This window comes from Clupea harengus, chromosome 13 (assembly GCF_900700415.2).
Source record: "Clupea harengus chromosome 13, Ch_v2.0.2, whole genome shotgun sequence".
NCBI classification, from domain to species: domain Eukaryota; kingdom Metazoa; phylum Chordata; class Actinopteri; order Clupeiformes; family Clupeidae; genus Clupea; species Clupea harengus.
The window spans coordinates 16,249,458-16,268,947 of NC_045164.1; the positions used below are offsets into that span (position 1 = coordinate 16,249,458).

A 19,490-nucleotide genomic window follows, 5' to 3' on the forward strand; every position below is an offset into this window, starting at 1 on the left:
CATCATCTGGTGTATACACATGCACACATAGAACTCTCTAGAACATGAGCATCATCTGGTGTATACACATGCACACATAGAACTCTCTAGTCATCATCTGGTGTATACACATAGAACTCTCTAGAACATCATCTGGTGTATACACATGCACACATAGAACTCTCTAGAACATGAGCCATCATCTGGAGTATACACATGCACACATAGAACTCTCTAGCCATCATCTGGTGTTTACACATGCTCACATAGAACTCTCTAGAACATGAGCCATCATCACACATGCTCACATAGAACTCTCTAGTCATCATCTGGTGTATACACATGCTCACATAGAACTCTCTAGAACATGAGCCTTCATCTGGTGTATACACATGCACACATAGAACTCTCTAGAACATGAGCCTTCATCTGGTGTATACACATGCACACATTGAACTCTCTAGAACATGAGCCATCATCTGGAGTATACACATGCACACATAGAACTCTCTAGAACATCATCTGGTGTATACACATGCTCACATAGAACTCTCTAGAACATCATCTGGTGTATACACATGCACACATAGAACTCTCTAGAACATGAGCCATCATCTGGTGTATACACATGCACACATAGAACTCTCTAGAACACCTCACTTCTGGAGGGCAATCAGCTCAGTGCTCCCTGCCCCCTTTCCACAGGACTGGGCAGAGAAAGAGGAAGGAGGAGGAGGAGGAGGAGGAGGAGGGGGTGGTGGTGGTGGTGGTGGAGGAGGAGGAGGAGGAGGATGGAGAAAACGTGGTGAAGGAGAGACAGAATGGCGTCGACCTGTGTCTGATCGGTTAGTGATTTGATGCACGTTTTTGTCTTCAGATAACATGTTATAGTGTTTGATTACGTGTTTGATGCAAAATGTTCAACTCCACAGCGAAAGGAAACAGGATGACAATGATGACACTGAGGAGCATGAGCGAGAGCCAGCCTTGAAGAAGCCAGCTGATGTGCCCCGCCGCGTGATCTCCGATGACCGCCCTCTCCGTCGTGGCTTTGATGATGACTGGGGTCCTCGCCGCGGCGCTGATGAAGAGCGCGCACCCCGTAGGGGCCTGGATGACGAGCGTGGCCCCAGAAGGGCCTTCGATGATGAGCGCAGTCTGAGGAGGGGAGATGACGGTGAGCGAAGCCTTCGAAGGGGAACAGAAGAGGACAGAGTGCCACGCCGGGCCTTCGATGAGGACCGAGCACCTCGGAGAGTTCTGGATGAGCCCAGGGCCCCCAGACGTGGGCCTGATGATGATTGGTCCAGGAAGGGTGGAGATGAGGAGAGGGCCGTTCGCAGAGGCATGGATGACGCGGGGCCACGGCGTGGGGATGATCCTAAGCCGTGGAAACCTGTAGCCAAGGCATCTACAGGTACTGGATCAGTCTGCTGTCAAGGTCTTTCCTTCTTTGCCTCACAATATCCCCATTTCACCTATTGATGTTCTACTGTGTGTGTGTGTGTGTGTGTGTGTGTGTGTGTGTGTGTGTGTCAGGTGGTGGGTGGAGAGAGAGGGAGAAGGCCCGTGAAGAGAGTTGGGGTCCCCCTCGTGATGGCGCTGGCCATGATGATGAAGAGGATGAAGAAGAGGCTGATGTGGAAGTGCCCCAGGAGAGTGAGCCTAATAAAGACCGCCGACCACCACCCCCCAGGTATAATGGAAAAACAAAACAGCCTCCTGACTGATAAGTATGAATTCTATGAATTCGCACTCAATTGTTTACTGTGTACAATGTTGCAATTTCCATGTTTGTTAATGTGATATTGCAACTACACTGTCACTAAACTTTATCAATCTATCAATCAATTTCTTATTTGATGCAGTCTATTTTATTACATTGCTCTGTTAGCTGTCTCTCTTGCTGGAAAACGGTACTTATTGTTCCGTCATAGTCACAGTGTGTCACTAAAGCTTATTATAGTGGAACTACAAAATTGGTGATTCCAGGCCCAAACATGGGTGTAGCCTTCCATATCCATCCCGAGCAGACGCCTGAATAAGTGACATCAGAATGGGGGTCTTAAGATCTGCCTGATCAAATTAAAATAGCTGCAAGCATCACATTTTGAAGCCCAGAAAACCTAAGACATCACTTTGCCAATTGCAGCCATATTAACCTCATTAAAAGTCTTGCGTACCCCCACTGAATGACACAAAAGACTGGTACTCTATTCTAGTTTGGTGCTCTGGCACTGAGGATCACCTAGAGTAGACCCTGACCATAGAGACATACACACCTAGAGTAGACCCTGACCATAGAGACCTACACACCTAGAGTAGACCCTGACCATAGAGACTTACACTGAGGAGCACCTAGAGTAGACCCTGACCATAGAGACCTACACACCTAGAGTAGACCCTGACCATAGAGACCTACACTGCTCTGGCAGCAGCTGGTGGTGGCTTACAATAAGACAAGGCGATCATCATTATGCCATCTGTAAGAAACCTTCCAAACAGTAACCTGGTAAAGCATTTGGATTAAAGGTCATTGTATTAAACATGCTCGATGTCCCTCCTAGTTAGGGGGAATTCTCCACGCTTTGGACCACGCTTGACACATTTTCAAAAAGACAAAATCATTATCTAACACAAGAAATTCCATGCAGATAATTTAGTCTGACCATTTGGTTTGACCTTTTGGCAGAGATCACTCATGTAAGCAAGGCGCTGCAAGCAGCAGGTGTCTGACTGGACACAGCCATTATGCTGGTTAAGTCTTTGAAAGACTTCCTGGTTCAGTGCAGGTTGGAAGGTTCTATTCTATTCCCATTGCACGCCTGATGGCCTTTACTCCTGAACTCTGAACAAGCACATAACTCCGCTGGCATTGTGAACAGAATTCTAACTCCACTGAAGATCAGGACGCTCAGACTTGTTTTAGGTGCATGGTGTTCAATGTCCTTATTGACACTGTTACCCAGGAGACAGAGCCGTGTCTGTCCCATGGGTCCGGTAAGAATGGTCGAACAGACGCTTAAATCTGGTGTAAAACATGTACAGTAGTGGCTGCTAAATACTAGTGCATCATGTATGTAACTTAATGATTCAATTATTAGTTATTAATGTGATCTGTTGAAGCTAATAAAGAAGGACTTCCCTTCTGTCAATACTGATATTTGACTGGAGGGCAGCAGTGATGATGTTGCATACATGGAATCGGCCTGGAGATGGCTTAGTTACCTAAACGATATAGCAGTTACCTGACATTACCCAGCTTTGCATTTCAGTCTGATGGGAACACAACTAGTAGGTATTGAAATGGAGGACTTGACTAAATACTGTGTGTGATTTGTATGTTTGTGTAGGGAGGAGGGTGGAGCTTGGAGACGTGGAGTAGGAGGAGGTGGTGGAGGTGGTGGTGGAGGTGGTGGTGGAGGTGGAGGTGGAGGTGGAGGTGCAGCAACGGAGGAAGTCAGCAGCTGGCGAGGAGGAGGAGGAGGAGGAGGAGGAGGAGGACGCGGTGAGGACGCGACTCGAGAGGAACGCCCAGATCGTCGTGACATAAGAGAGCGAAAGGATGAGCGTGAACCAGCAAGAGCCCCCCCTCCCAGGGAAACTGAAGAAGGTGAGATTTAAAGAGCGACCTGACTAGTGGGCTGGTTTAGGCCACCCAAACCTTTGTGTGTTTCCACTGCAGAAAATTGCTCCTGACGACCCCTTTCTGGGAAATAAGTACCTGCTCCGGGGTAGATACTCCAGTGCAGCCCTGAAACTGCAGAGTGGGCCTCGTGTGGGGCCGTCACGGACGCTTATTGGTTAAACGGGATATGAGTGGAAGACGCCAAACGCCATTTTTATAACCATATAAAATTTTTGACCAGAGCTTGCATGGTGAATACAGCAAAAGGAGTTCTAACTTATGAGTTAGCATGTTGAACAGGAGCAAAACAGCAGGTGAAACATGGGCATTAATGAACTAATGTTTGTATTAATTTATATATGTACATATGTATGTCCACATAAGGCCCTAAAACCAATAGTGATGCATATCACGATAGGCACTTCCAATAGTGATGAGGGAACTGTTAGATAAAGGGTTTAATGCAATTCAGCTGTAGGAACAAACCCTGAAAGTGGTCCCGCCCTGACTCGGAAACTCCACACCATACACACACAGCCAATGAGTGCCCAACACACACACACACACACACACACAGCCAATGAAAGGGTGTCGTTTGTGCCCAACATACACACACACAGCCAATGAAAGGGTGTCGTTTGTGCCCAACATACACACACACAGCCAATGAAAGGGTGTCGTTTGTGGCAGGCAGCATGATCATATATCAGGTATTGATGGTCCAACTATATCAGCAGTGTGGAATGCGAGTGAGAATATGAGTGCAGTCAGGAAGGAAGCGATGAAGAAATGGTTCTTCTAATCCAAGGTCAGCTCTCCAGTATGGCAGCTTTTATATGTCTGACCGGTCAAAGCAGTTTGTGTAAATTGTGTAGGAACCCGACGAACTTGCTTAACTATTTGGCAGTGTATGAACCACCTGACCATTCAGCAAATTTAGCTTCAGTTGTATGGTGCAACACTTTCTATACGGCTCAGATTTAAAAATAAATGATTCATTAAAAGCAGTTGATATTGATAATTACTGGCTAGAGCATTTTTATTGCGCTAATGTTTTCAGGTGTATCGCCCAGCCCTGGTCCACATTCTGGTTTAATTAACATTGCGGCCCAAACAGCAATATGGTGTACATTTGATCTGTGCACACTAAGCCCAACTGTCCAAATTCACATTGTGACTTGAAGATTATTACTGAAAATCTGGATGCCGTTTTAAATTGTTGTTAAGTTTAAAGCTAACATGTTTTTGTGATTTATTTCTTCAATGTCCATATCTTAAAAATCATTAGTGATAATGATATCCGTGGTAAGTCACAAATAGCTGGCTGATTGGCTGACTCGCTGATTGGCCCTCTCAGCTCTTCTGATGATTTATCATTAACTATAGTTCCCCATGACTACAAGGCTACTACATCATTTTTAATGGACAAGTGATTGCTCATTGTCAAAATAGTTGGTTGGGTTGAATGTACTGAAACATAGGCTTAGCACACATGTTGCATCTTATTACTAAGGCAAATTAGTTTCTCTGTAACCAGTGCACTGCAATGCACTGATGTTTCCAGTGTGGTAGCTTCCCCATATGATTGACATTCAGGCCGAGGACAGGAGGGAGGCAGTTAAGAAATCCTCAGGGTTCATGTCATGAATTAAATAATGATAACAACCTCAATGTGTTCATCCGAACTGCAGAGCTGTAGCCTATCAAAAATAGGTAATTGCCTTGAACCCGCCTTTCTGGACCATCAAAAGAAGGGGCGACTGTCTTTGACTATGATTGAGATACAGGTGAAACATCATGATTGCCAGTAACTAGTCAACTTCAAACTACTGATGTCAGAGAAGACATCATGGTGCTCCAGGGCTTTTCAGGGCTCTCCTTTGAAATGAAGCGGCCTACAGTTCACCTCCATTTTTATTCTTTAAAGACGTAGACAGACATACAGACATTACACAGCTCGTCACACCACCTAGAGGCCATTAAGCATATTGAAGGCTAACAAGTAGTTCCGTGGATCTTGTTTGATTTTGGCCATGTGCTGTGTTTAGATTTCACAAAAATATACATACAAAACTTTACGAACTGAGAAGCCATACAAAATGTGAGTTGTTGTGTTTTGTATTGGTGCCTTTGAGAGGTCATAGAGCTGTTTGTGAACATGGCACACGCTGATATTTGTCATATTACATTGTATAATTGATTTTCTTGAATGTAGTTTAAAATTTTTCCTCATTTTTAACATCAGCAGTTTTAGAATATTACAAGATTTTCTACAATCACATATAGCTGTGATTGTGGCTGTCCACATACTTGTAGTTTATGTTGATCATCTCTTATCGACTGTCATGATCCATCACACAAGGCTATTTCTGCTGAAGAGAATGATGTGTTGACACAGGCGTGTTATAAACATTCTTTATAAACATTCTTTATAAACACTGGTCAAATAAGCACTACGTCAGGTTTAAAAGTGCCGTTCTAAAGGCTGATTTCACAAGCATGTGTGTTGCATGATGCTTTTTTATTGGTTAAGAATTGATGGAAAAAATGTGCTGAATTGATGAGAGGCCAGTAGACAATTCTCCAAAGTGTTCTGAAAACAACCATGCTCTTGTGAAACTTGTAAAAGAGTGATGCTCTTGTGAAACTGTTTGAGTGTGTACAAGTTGACTTTAAACTTGAAGCAATATTTCAACAAATGAGTGAGTCTTTTAATGACCAGGTCTTGATCTGGATCTTTTGAATCATAATTGTGAGGCCTTGTTTGTCCCCTACCAGTCCTAAACATTTTCATCAAATGAACTTTTCCATTCAGGTGGCTCCTGGAGAAGAGGTGGAGCCGGAGGAGGAGGAGGAGGAGGAGGAGGGGAAGTCAAGCGTGAGGAGCGGGAGGCTCCAGCCAGACCACGGGAGCGTGAGCGTGATCCTGAGGGGGAAAAGAGCTCTTGGCGATTAGAGAAGGAGAAGGAACAGCGGCGTATTAAGAATGAGACTGATGATGATGGATGGACCACGGTTCGCCGTTAGGCCACCACCACCACTGTTGCTTTCCATCTTAAGTGTAGCTTCAGTGTCTTTGAGTGTTCTTGAATCTTTCAATGGTGTTGCTGTGGCAATTATTTCCAAATTAACAGTACAGATTTGCTTAAATCGGTGCATGGAGCCTTCACTAAAGTAGATCCTTTTTCAAATAGATTTTTATGCAGCTTTATGTTGAATTAAAATCATTCCTATCTTTTGCATGTTTCAAGTATAACATTGGTCATTCAATATACCAGTTGTGGGTTCATTAATTTGGGAGTAATGCATTTTAAGAGAATAACCCAGCTCCAAATTGTTTTTGATTGACTACAGAAATGTACTGAGATGTTTCAAGATGCTTCCTCTAAATTCTAGCTAGCTGTCCTTCAATTGCTTCTCCTGATTCATTTTAAAGGAAAATAAACTCATTGAAGTAATTGATGTCTTTTCTACTGTCCATTGGTTGCTATGAGGAGCTATATAGTAAGAGGTCTTTCTTGGGTCAAATTCTATATAGCATGATCTAGAAATATGAGAAACCCCAATGTGTGTGTGGGGTGGGGGTTTCACCCATATACACGCCTGATTGGTTACCAATAGCCTATAGACGGTGTTTTTCTTTGTGTGTAATCCAATCCAAATTGCACATGTAGCTTAATAGTTTATTAAATGCATTACAAAAAGAGCCTACCAGCCATTTTTAACCTGAAGTTTGGTTTAATTTCACTTCAATTCTAATTTTGCATACGAGTTAAATATTTTCATAAAATGTAGGCCATTTTCCTATTCAACCTAACCTATTGATCTGCCCATAAATTCTGTGAGCGTTGATGTAGTCATTCCAGCTCTCACCCATAAGGTCTCTCTTGAAGAACTTTCATAAATGGCCTAATGTAGACTTTAGCTGGCCTAAACTTGGCTGAACTCGTGTGAGGATGACAAATTAAACCAGCACCCATTTTGCCTTATAATTTAATATTATTGTTTGATTGAAATGTCTCCTATGCACTTTACTTTTTAACACAAACTGCTGTAGCGGTTGTTCCAGAACAGCGCCTCTGTCCTATGTAACCATACAGGCCAAGAGTAAAGGGTTCTGTTTAGGCATAAATGTTAGGCTATAGTCTCATCTAAAATCTGAACAGAAATTTCGCACAATTAATGGCGTAGGCCATTCCTCTTTGTTCAGTTTTCCACTTTTTTTTAGTGTGTTATTTTTTTCATGCAGATTTGATCTCAGTAGAACGTGGTTGTAACTAGGCCCAAGTTCAGACACTGAACTGGCTAGCTTAGGCTGCATGCTATTTGGAAGGATTCGGGAGTCATAGGACTCTTGACATATGTTAACATATGAACAGAAATTCCGCAGTTTTGAGGTGTGTATTTTGATTTCCTATTTAGTTTTGTTAACAAAATGCATTTTTTACGGAGGCCTAATCGTTATCCCAGGCAGACACGAATAGGCTATATGCCTGCCTTAATATAAGCTACACGAATTGAATAGCCCTACGCTTAAAATAAATTCCCCACGTTAGATAGCAGCTTTCATTGAGACTGGTCGGGGTATTTTGTGACTATAAAAGACGTCAATCTTCCACGAAACAAGCACGGTTGTCCCCCCACATTCTAGCCTTGTCTGGTTCCCGGTTTTCAACACTGATATTCAATTGCCAAAACAGGATAGACCTTTTGTAGAAATATGTTCTGTAGGTTTTATATTTTCTTTTTTATTGCAGGATTTTGTAGGCAGCTTAAAGGCCTACTGTTTAGGGTAAGGTTATACATTGTTTCACATACAGGCTACTGTGTTTTCCAGGACCCTGTAGCCTTGGATTGTTACGAACACTTCTTTGCATGAACTTGCACTTCAAAGCAACGCGTTTAGAAGCCAGCGCGCTACACACAAACAAACAGTTACCTACCTTCGCAAACTATGCCAGTAACAAGTTAAACCCAAAAAGAGGGGACAAAGAAAGTGCGTCTTAAATAGACTTCTATCGCCTAGCGGAAGAATGTTACGGCACTTGCTTCTTGGTTTCAGACGCGCTTCATTTAGTCCTGGCGACCAAACACTTTCGTGTGAACGGGATAGCAGGTGGTAGGCCACCTCTACTATCTACCTGGTTGCAATTTTGTTGACCAGACGAGTGACATCTAGGCTACGCCCATTCATTTGGACTGGTATCAGGTAGAATTTAAGTCGTCTGTAGGTTAATGTCTACAATATTAGGTTATTAGGGAAGAGTTCATAAAGGCTATATGATTTGCATAATAGCTTTAACAGCAATGCCAATGACTCTTTGAGACGTGGAAGCCTTTGTTCTACGGTTAGGGTAGAGAGAAAATACTACTTAAATGAGTACGTTCTATGGTTACTCATTCGCAAAAGAAACGTATGCATTAGATTAGTCATCAAGCTTTAGGTTATTAACAGACACGATGAGGAAGAAAATACAAGCACTCGGCTGGTTTTAAGGATCTACATGAAGAGCCTAAGGTAAGGTCTTTTAGGTAGGCCTAAAGAATGCTTGTTTTGTTGTTGTTGCATTTCCTACAAGTGTTTTGTGGGGCTTATTAAGTTCGTATAAATCATGCAGTCCGCGTGCGCGCTCACATACACACACACACACTCACACCCCAATTTTCATAAACCATTGGCCTAAGGAAATAACAACTTCAGGTGAAAAATGCCACGTGAGAATCCTTTGAAAAGTCATGTAGAATTAGCAATGGTATGGCCTACACACGTAGAACGCCTGCTGGTGGACTGTAGGCTAATACACTGATCTTTACAGTGAATGCTGGTAAGTCATTGCATACCTGATCTGGCGGTAGTTTGCCACACTATCATTTGCAGTAGCACATTATAACAGTGGAGGCCAAAATGGATACCAATAATGTAGGACACATTTCTTAAGATGTACAAAAAAAAAAACTCCCAGGAGTAGGGGCAACTGTTGAATTTAATAGTAGGCCTACTTGAGATTATGGTTGGAAGATTGTGGTTCAAGTAAATGAATGCGGCAAATTATCTCTTTTCTGGAAAGTAATCACATTTTGAAAAAATTGCATTTTTGAAAAATTGCACAAAGCATTGGAGAGGTGTGGGAATACCCACCAATTTTATTATTTTGATAACAATGTGGTCGATTGATTTAATTTTCACATGAAATGTAATGCTATACCAGCAAGTTATTTTAAAACTAGCCTCCGTTTGGGTTGTCTAATAGTGAAACCAATGAGAGGAACATGATTGAAATGTAGCCTGGATTTAGGCCTGTATGTTCTGTAAAGAACGGAGAAACTTCGCCGTATGCTCATGTCAACATGAAGAACATCAGCTGTGATTTGTACCACTGCCAGCAGGTGACGCAGTAGTATCGACTAACACCGAAACAATGTGAGATGACCTTGACAAGACAGGCGATGCAACACATCGTACCCTACATTAGGCCTACCCAACGATGTCGGTAATTGCATCTGGACAAGACCAAACCACCTATTATGATATTAGCCTATTTTGACTGTAGGCAATAGACTTTCATTAGTGTGGAAATATGCGCTAGTCTTAGCCTACTCCGGTTATTTATCATATAATACTTTTAGGGGCAACTAACTTTAGACGTGTCGGGAGCAAACTACCAATTTGAAGCACTTCTCTGAGATTAGTCTGCCAAACTGCATCGTTTCCGTTGTTTTCGTCCTCTCCAAAGCAGGAGATTCATGCGTCGTTGTTGATTAGGTTACAAAGATTGTGGTAGCCTATTAATTGTATCAGGTAGGCAGGTATTAGCATAACCCAGTGACTTGAGGTAGATATAAACGTATGATTATAATCCATGTGGCGTATTTTATAAAGGTTCCGCGACTGTGTTTTAGGAAATGGATTCAACAGAATGGCCTAAATATTTTGTTGTTGTGGGTCCTTTATGGCAGAAGCCTAACGATTGCTAAGCTACGGCAGAAGCCTAACATTAAGCTACGTCTGATCAAATGCAGTTAACATCTAAATAAATTATGGTTACCACAATTATTGGTAGGGCTAATGTAACAAAAAGGCCTCATGCAATAGGCTACACATAAACGATAAACATTGGCTAAAATCAGGCACTCCTCCTTATTATTTATTATATTGTTGAATACATAATTCTATTATAGTTTATACGCTATTGTATGTCTATTTATTATGCTATGCTTTGTTAGTAATGACTATAGGCCTACATTACCCGCATACCAAGTTGCAGGTTAACTTTAACTGGATATTGTGGTTTAAAACGTCTTTACTACACTTTGTAATTAGGTTTATTATTATGGTTATTATTATTATTAATAATTAATATTAATAATAATAATAATAATATTTTTGTTGTTGTTATTATTGTTGTTATAATAATATTATGCCTATGTCTGTAGACTCTGTTTTGGCCATAAGACGTTTCACAAGTCCTAAGATTAGACGGTTTAGCCTAAATTAATGAAAGTAAAGAAGTAGACAAATAGCCTAAGCGAAAGAATTAGCCAACATCATACATTTATAACAAAGTGCATTCAATATACAAGCCCATTGACAGAAATGGATGTTTAGTAGTTCGAAATAGCTAACGCCACTTTTTGTGTACACTATTTAATCACCGACCTTTTCTCTCCCAAGTCACATACGAGGGGCATGTGTTGGTGTTCCCCTTTGGACCTGCTTCACGGCGTACACACAGTAAAGGAGTTTTACATTTAAACTGCGTCCAGTGTCTGGAATTGCTTAAGAGTAGGCTATCTGTGACAATGCAGACTACTGTCGTAAGTAATCTATATTAAAATGTATTTGCCTTTTCATTATGAGAGAAATTACATATGCAAACTGCGCGTAGGCTATATCCTATGGTACCGCATATCCATTGTCTTACAATTGAATTTAATGGCCTAGTTTATGAAACCACAGTAATTGTCCAAACCTTCACAAAAAAAAAATAAAAAATGTAGCAATAGCCCATAACCGCTCCTTCAAAAAAAATATTATTGGCCAATTAATAATAACCTATTAAATGGCTATTATGGCTTTTTAAAAATGGCAGCGAACATGTTAAAAACAAAGACTCAGACTTAACCAAGGAAGACATTTCACTGCACTGGTTCTCTGTGCCACGTTTGCCCAATTCGATGAGTATATTAGGCGAATAGTAGGCTTATCCCTTATCCATTAGACAAACTTTGTGATGTATTGATCATTTGGTGTCTCCATGGAGAGAGAGGGAATCTATAGGCTACCTACTCTTAGGCTTCTAATCGCAAAGCAAGTGGTCACAAAATGTGACAGCACGAGAAATAACGCGTGAAGAAAAGTACCCAAGAAAGACAGAAGATGAATACTTTTGTGCCATTCATATGAGTTTTAATCCGATACAAAGATTGACATTGCGATACCTATATTCTTCTTATATAATCCAAATAGGCTATAATTCTCTCATAGTAGACAGAACATTTAGAGCAGGCAACAATAGCCTACAACAAAAATCTAGTCATTTAAATTGATATGATCTGAAAAATTTAAACAAATGCTTTAGCCAAATCCTATAAGAGAATTTGTCTTGAGGGTCTGTCGTCGGACATAAATAGCCTTCATGGTACCTTGAGCTCCTCGATGCGCTAATGTAAATGCCCCCGCAGCTCCAGTTCTGGACGAATCCGTTCCGTTGAGCTTGAATCCGCCTCTCTGCTCGTTTCTGTTGACGCACTTAAAGACTCTACCCTCAAGCTTAAGGCGAGTTGCAACGACCAATCACCAAGCCATTACAGGCTTCAGAGGAAGCTGTTTATATGACTCTGGCGCTAATTAGGCTCATGAACTAACAAATCTCTAACACAACTGGCTGGGAACCGATCGCATCCATGGATTGTCTGGAGACGTCGACTACTTTTTTTAGTTGACAAGTCGCGGTTTTGTCTTCTTTTCAGAGGGTTTCAAAGGGCTGCGTCCACCATTTTAAAGTTATTTATTGTTGTAAGAACTTCACTTTAGGGCGTGGAGTATTTCTGAGCGGGAACCCTTGCCCGGCTTTCACTAAACTGGAGAATATTGACTGGTTACACTATGTTTCAACCCACACCGAAGAGGTGTTTTACTATAGAATCATTGGTGGCAAAGGATAATCCTTTGCCTTCGTCGAGATCCGAGGAGCCCATACGGCCAGCGGCTCTCAGTTATGCAAACTCGAGTCAGATAAACCCTTTTTTAAATGGCTTTCACTCCGGCGGCCGGGGCGTCTATTCGAATCCGGACCTGGTATTTACTGAGGCGGTCTCCCATCCGCAAAACTCCGGTGTCTCCGTTCATCCAGTTCCTCCACCACATGCTTTAGCAGCACATCCGCTTTCATCTTCGCACGGCCCGCATCCTCTGTTTGCCAGCCAGCAAAGGGATCCTTCAACTTTTTATCCATGGTTGATTCATAGGTACAGATATTTGGGTCACAGATTCCAAGGTAGGTTTGCCATTTATTTTTTTTATTTCTGTGCACAATGGAAAGAATGTAGACCAGTTGTAGCTGTTCAAAAATAAGTGCATTCAAGAAAGGGGTTAGTGAATGTATTGCTTATCGGTAGACGAGGGCATAACCTGCCAAAAACGTTGAATGAAAGGCAACCGAAAAATTAGATTTTTATTTGTATGCCCGAAATTTAAAATGGTATAATTTACTGTAGCAGAACTATGAGCTTGGGTTGCCTGTGTGGACATTATTACTGACTTCTCTTAATCGTTCTTTTTAGATTGAAATATAGGCTATAATAAATAATTGGGTGAGGAAACAGATACGCTCAACAGGATCGTAAATATTTTTTATTAACAACAAAAAATAAATATGTATATATATGCCTACAGCCACACAATATATATAATGAATATAATTGCATCCACATATTAATTCCGCATGCGCTAAAGGCTAACATGCGAATCACTGTGAAAATACTGAGAACATGCCTAGATTTTGTGCACCAGGCCTAATAAAAAGTATTAGGCAACGATTGTTGTACAAGCAAGTACAAGCGCTAGAAGGGCAACAGTTTGACATTAACACTAATTTGCGTGTTAAATTCTAACTGTAAACAATTTACAATTGAGCCTAGTTGGTGTCATTTCCTTTTCACGTTTTTAATGGAGAGGGTAACTTGTATGAAATAGCAATAATATCTATTTTCATAGAATGCTGATAACACTTTAAAGCCCCGTCAGTTGAGCATTCAGTCACTGTAATAATAATGGCTTTAGCAAATAGCACGTTATCCGCATTTTCTTTCTGTGGGCAATACAGCAGTAGGCTACTGCCTAGTATAAGCTACGCATCACATGAATGAGAAAGTTATACATGGCAAGGCAATGCATATTGTAGGGCCTAGTGTATATTATGTCCTATAGACTAATAGGCTGTTACAAATAATGTGTTGTAATTGCAATTTAAAAATTTCCACACGTTGTTTATTACTTTCTCTTGACTATCAGCTAGGCGACTGACATTAAACTATTTAATATAAAGGTTGGCTCCGAAAGATTTGAAGCGAAATTAAACTTTCAATTGTTTTAGTACCCCCATTAATTGTTCGGCTATTTTTGAGCTGATTATTGTCTTGATTACTTAAAGTTACTCGGGTAGTTTTCTTAGCCTGTCTCTGTTGTGAACGAACGTTGGGTTTGAGAAGGCCACCGCTGATCATATTGACTAAACCTCGTCTTTATTTACAGGCAACGAAACGAGTCCGGAAAGCTTCCTCTTGCACAACGCACTGGCCAGAAAACCCAAAAGAATTCGCACTGCGTTCTCGCCATCGCAGCTCTTGCGACTCGAACACGCCTTTGAAAAAAACCATTACGTGGTCGGTGCTGAACGAAAACAGCTTGCGCACAGCCTTAGCCTCACAGAAACTCAGGTAAGACAGTGTCTTCTTTAATTTTCATGAACTTAGGATAGACATTTTGTAAGGATATAGTTCGATACCACAAAATGACAAGGGGAGAGAATGCGATCATAGGCCTTGTCTATAAGATCGCCATAGCCAATATAACATGCAGATGGTTCTTTGACTTGATTCAGGCTGTATTATAGGAATACTGCTTTAAAAAGTGGCCATATGAAACAAAATTACGCTCTCTACCTCATGTAGGTCAACATATCTTAGGCTATATAATTTGTATACATAGCCTAACAATCCAAATAAAAAACACTAAAAATAGAAAAAGGTTGAAGGCCATTACCCTATATAACAATTGTGTCAAATTAATATGGGCCTATTTATGTGGGCCTATATATTTAGGATGTGCCAATGTAAAGCACAACAGTGAATAAGGCTCTTCCTAAATGGGATTACTGGATCAGATCCAAGTTCACGGTCCTCTTCGTCGGTGAGCTCAATGGGCTGCTGAAGTATAGAAATTATTAACACAATAGAAATTATTTAAACACAAAATGCTTAGACCTTTACTTGTTTAATAGGCTACATCCCTCGTAAGTATGAAGCAAGTTTGTTCAATCACCCTTAAAAAACAACCAGGCTATATTTCCGTGGAACTGGGATTCTGTTAAATAGCTCCGGGTCAGTGTCGACTTGTTCTTAAACGTTTCGTTTCAAGAGGTCAGCAGGCAAAGCTGGGTAGGCCTACACTGAAGAACCACTCAATTAAAAATCCGCAAACGTATTAAATGCTTCAGTGTTTCCTGCGAAATAGCTACTGATGTGAGTCTGACCTAAATGCGGCGAGTGATCGGATTCGGAAACAGAAATGCGGAATAGTCTTGTCTATAGAAGCCACAGGGGATTTTTTTTGTAACATAGCCTACTGTATTGTTGCAATGCTCCACAAAGTAGGCTAAACTATTATACGACCAATTCTTTTAAATGTCTTGCTTGAAGGTCTTGGTGTTTTTTTTATCGCTAATTCCAGTGGATAGCAGTAGTGCATTATAGCCTATACAAGGCACAACTGATAGCCTACACTTAACCAATTTAGCCTACATAATCTCTCATATAGCCTAATTAGGCTATGTATTTCTGTGTGCTTGCAAATATATTAGACTAGATGTTGTTTCAGAACTGTTAAAAAATACGTGTCTCAAGAACTGACTGCTTGTTGCAAGTTTCCATGTTTTCATACATTTTTAATAGTATACATATATATACTTATAGGTGAAAGTTTGGTTCCAGAATAGAAGAACTAAATTCAAACGACAGAAACTGGAGGAGGAGGGTTCGGATTCACAGCAGAAAAAGAAGGGAACGCATCATATAAACCGATGGAGAATGGCAACTAAACAAGGGAGCCCGGAGGAAATTGACGTCACATCAGACGATTGAGAGACTTTAAATATTTGAATCCGGGACAGCAGCGTGGCGTAAAGGATGACACGGATAAGGATTCTGTGTACAGACAGAAAGGAACTGAAAGAGGGTAAAGGCAATGTTCACCTTTCGCTTTTCGGAGATTGGCAGCTTGAGTGTTTGAGATGCAATTGGTGACACTACTGTCATTGCTACGAAACTGTTAATAGTTCTACTTTGCAAGGGCAAGGTGTTCAAGAGGTAGCCTATCATACGCATTCTCCCTCCTCAGCATCAATGACCACTATCCCACAACACACAAAACAGCTCCGGTTGGCTCTAAACATTTGTAGTCTGAATGCTTATGGCCTGTATGCACACAAAGACTAAGTTTCCTCACCAAAATACCAAAATACTTTGTTTTTGTAAAACTTGAAATGCATGGTAGACGAAAGTATTTTGGTAGATAATTTAACTTGACATTTTCTTTCCATAAACATATCTTTGCTTTAACAAGTTTTCATCTCAAAGATGTTGTAACTTTCTTCCTTTTTTAAAAAAAAATGTGGCGTCTTGAATTTTGATCCTCGTGTTAAAGTGATTGTGAGACGAAGTAGCAGTGCTGCATTAGTGTTGTCAAGATGTAACGGGTGAACCCAACTTAAGGTTTACTATCTCACAGATTAAGTTACCTACAATTAAACAATCCAGGACATTCCTTGAACCGAAAGATCGATTGAATGTGTGCAGAATCTCCGAGCGTTTGGTAGCAAAAATTGCCACAAAAGAGCTGACACAAGAACGCCTGGGCAGCAAAACTTCAAGCACTGAGCATAATCCGTGTATAAAGACACTAAGAATAATGTTTCTGTTGAATCTTATTTTAGCAGAATGTAAATAATTTGTGTTTGTGTTAAATTTGCTACAATTTTATCAAAGACTATACTTCCAAGAAGTATGTAATTGTCAATATTTTGTCAATAAAGTTTTATCAATATGATTCCAAACCATAATTGAAGTGCCGTAAAGTACTCATTTCGGCTGCCTCTTTTACTGTTCTGAATTATAGTTTTGTGGACAGTTGTGTCAGAAATTGAGGGAAGAGCACGGGTGCCTTTAAAGCGAATAGGCTGAGGCTGTTTCAACAAAGATGAGCCTGTCAGTGTATAGAATAGACTATGACTCCGTACCGTGAAAGCATTTTTTATGACATAAGTGGACAGCTGTACAATTGATACTACAAAAGTAATATTGCGAAGATAGGTTGATGTAGGTATAGGCTAAACATGTAAAGAATGTTTCCAAATATATCAAGGGCATTTTCCCGACAGGAAGTCGCTATTTTCCCGAATCCTTATTCGCCTCTCAGACTAGGCTGCATTAATCAGTTTGTCAATTGATAGAGGAGCTGCTTCTGGCCTGTTCGTGCTACAAAGAGCCCAATGAGCTTTTGTGAAAGTGCAAATCAGTTTAGGCAATTATCATACGAGTAATATGAGGGGAGAGGAGATGCATTGCCCAGTGGTCCACTTTAATCTCATAATCCGTGGATCCAAAGGGGTCTGGTTGGACATAATTTTGTACAATCTGACTACCGTTCACAACGCGATAAGGGAAGGTTGCAATGTGCCGCAAAATAGGAGCTTTGTCTAAAGCCTTGTCTCCAGCAGCTACGGTTCGGATGTGTATTCTCTGATAGTGCATGTGTGTGTATATGCGTGCGGGCGGGCGGGCGGGCGTGCGTGTCCATACAGAGAATTAGCGTGTGCGAATATTGTCTTAAATTTAGCGCAGAACATTGCCGTAGCACATTCAAAAGGACACATTTTAGGTCTGAAAACTCCGAAATTAAAAATAGTATTGGCAGGTCTTCCATGTTTTGTAAAAATAAAGAAAAATGTCCCGACAAAGCATTAAGCCCGCCTAACTGAACATTTTAAGGAGACAAACCTATAGGCCTACGTATTAATATTAGACTTAATTATAGACTATTCATTAAAACATAACCTGGACATTTAAGGTGAAACACATGTAATTTCCTATACTTTCTGTAAACTCCACAGTGGGGCTTTCTGTACATAGGCCTGTACACCCACTCTATGGATAGGGAATATTTAAACGGTCAAGACTAACAGCAATGAAAAAAAATCCTTAGAGAATACCATTAGCTTTGAAAACCCCCTAAAAGCTTTATTACAAACCCAGCTTTGAAAAGGGGGGATTAGAAGGCTGAAAGGGCCCCACAATAGTTAGAAGAAAAGGTTTCATGCTAATGAGGTTAATGCCCTTTGTATCTCCGGACTCCACAACTTCATTACTCCTATCTCGGGCAACACCGAGCGGCTCAGAGCCCGCAATCCACTCGAGCTTTTCCCTATCCTGCCTAAAGAAGGATTTGATAGCAGTCCTGTTCAAACTAGATAATTATATCTTTTCAAGTTGGAATTTAGATAAAGAAAGTGCAGTGAAGGCGGTGAGCCTTGATCCGCTGCAAACAAATTTGGCGCACTTTCTCCCTCGGTCGTGGCTCGAAATGTGCCGGCCCCTTCATTAGCGCAATCCCCTTTCATTAATTTAACACTTCACATTTTAGCGTATGTGTTTTCTTTTAATGACAGATAATGTGATTGAATTAGCCTAAATGAAAATATTTGTTTCACTTGAACCTACAATTATGATCTTGACATAAAAAAATAGGTAAGGACAGTGGAACCCTCTTGTCTGAGAGGCATATTTTACCATTGGCGGCATAACATTTTTTGTAGTCTATTTTAGCGAGAAATATTTTTTCTGTTTTGTATTGCTAAAATAACACTCTATACACGAGGACTTTGGTGATTGATTGTATTTATTTACAATACCTATTTACCATAGGTCTTAGAGTGTTAATAGATGTTCTCTTTAATTACAAGTTTTCTGAGCCGCTTTTACCATAATTTAAATAACTAACATCTTGTCATGTTTGCAAGTGGAATATGACAAGTAGCCTATTTCCCCCGATATGTTGAACGAAACCCATGTTAGACTGATTCTGGAAAGCATAGTCAATCTCTCCTGAGAGGGTCATTGCGACGGCGTCGACCTATGCTACTGTGAGTTCCCTGTCGTCAAGTGCTGAAACTGTTTCCTTCGTTCAAGGTCGTGGCGGTGAGTGGTGCTCTGGTGGGTTCGACCCCATATATCAATCGATTTATTTTTCAAACAAGCATGCTGCGCTTTGAAAATGGAGTGACCTACTGAAGAGCTTTTGACCCGCTCAAGTGACCCCATGCTGTGATAACTTGTTCAGGGCCAACGTGGAATACAAACATTTTACTATATGACACTCGGGGAGTGAGAAAGTGATCAATCACTGGATCCTCAAGATCGGATAATCCTTAAGTCACAAACTGGTTACTAAAACCGTCATTTGAAACCCTATTAGATTTTATATTTAGACCTTACCCAAATAGCGTGCTTAACGTAGCCCTACTACTATGCAAAATTATTATAAGCTACCTTTAATTTAAAATGTCATCGTATCAAGCAACCCCATTGACCTGCACCCCCTAATCTGCAA

General features: G+C 40.8%; 2 protein-coding genes across 2 annotated transcripts in view; both read left to right on the plus strand.

Moving 5' to 3' along the window:
• The window catches only part of eif3s10 (eukaryotic translation initiation factor 3, subunit 10 (theta)), a 30,405-nt gene extending 23,340 nt beyond the window's left edge, over positions 1-7,065 (plus strand). The window contains exons 18-22 of the mRNA XM_031578516.2: positions 685-824; positions 912-1,396; positions 1,519-1,675; positions 3,333-3,592; positions 6,423-7,065. Coding sequence (XP_031434376.1) covers positions 685-824; positions 912-1,396; positions 1,519-1,675; positions 3,333-3,592; positions 6,423-6,634 — 1,254 coding nt within the window. The 3' untranslated portion in view covers positions 6,635-7,065. The remainder of the gene's footprint in view (positions 1-684; positions 825-911; positions 1,397-1,518; positions 1,676-3,332; positions 3,593-6,422) is intronic.
• Positions 7,066-12,371: 5,306 nt separating this feature from the next.
• emx2 (empty spiracles homeobox 2) lies at positions 12,372-16,944 on the plus strand. The gene is made up of 3 exons (XM_012819037.3): positions 12,372-13,104; positions 14,361-14,545; positions 15,800-16,944. Exons 1-3 carry the CDS (start codon positions 12,714-12,716, stop codon positions 15,965-15,967), a joined length of 744 nt encoding a protein of 247 aa, XP_012674491.1. The 5' UTR covers positions 12,372-12,713; the 3' UTR covers positions 15,968-16,944.
• Positions 16,945-19,490: the final 2,546 nt, after the last annotated feature.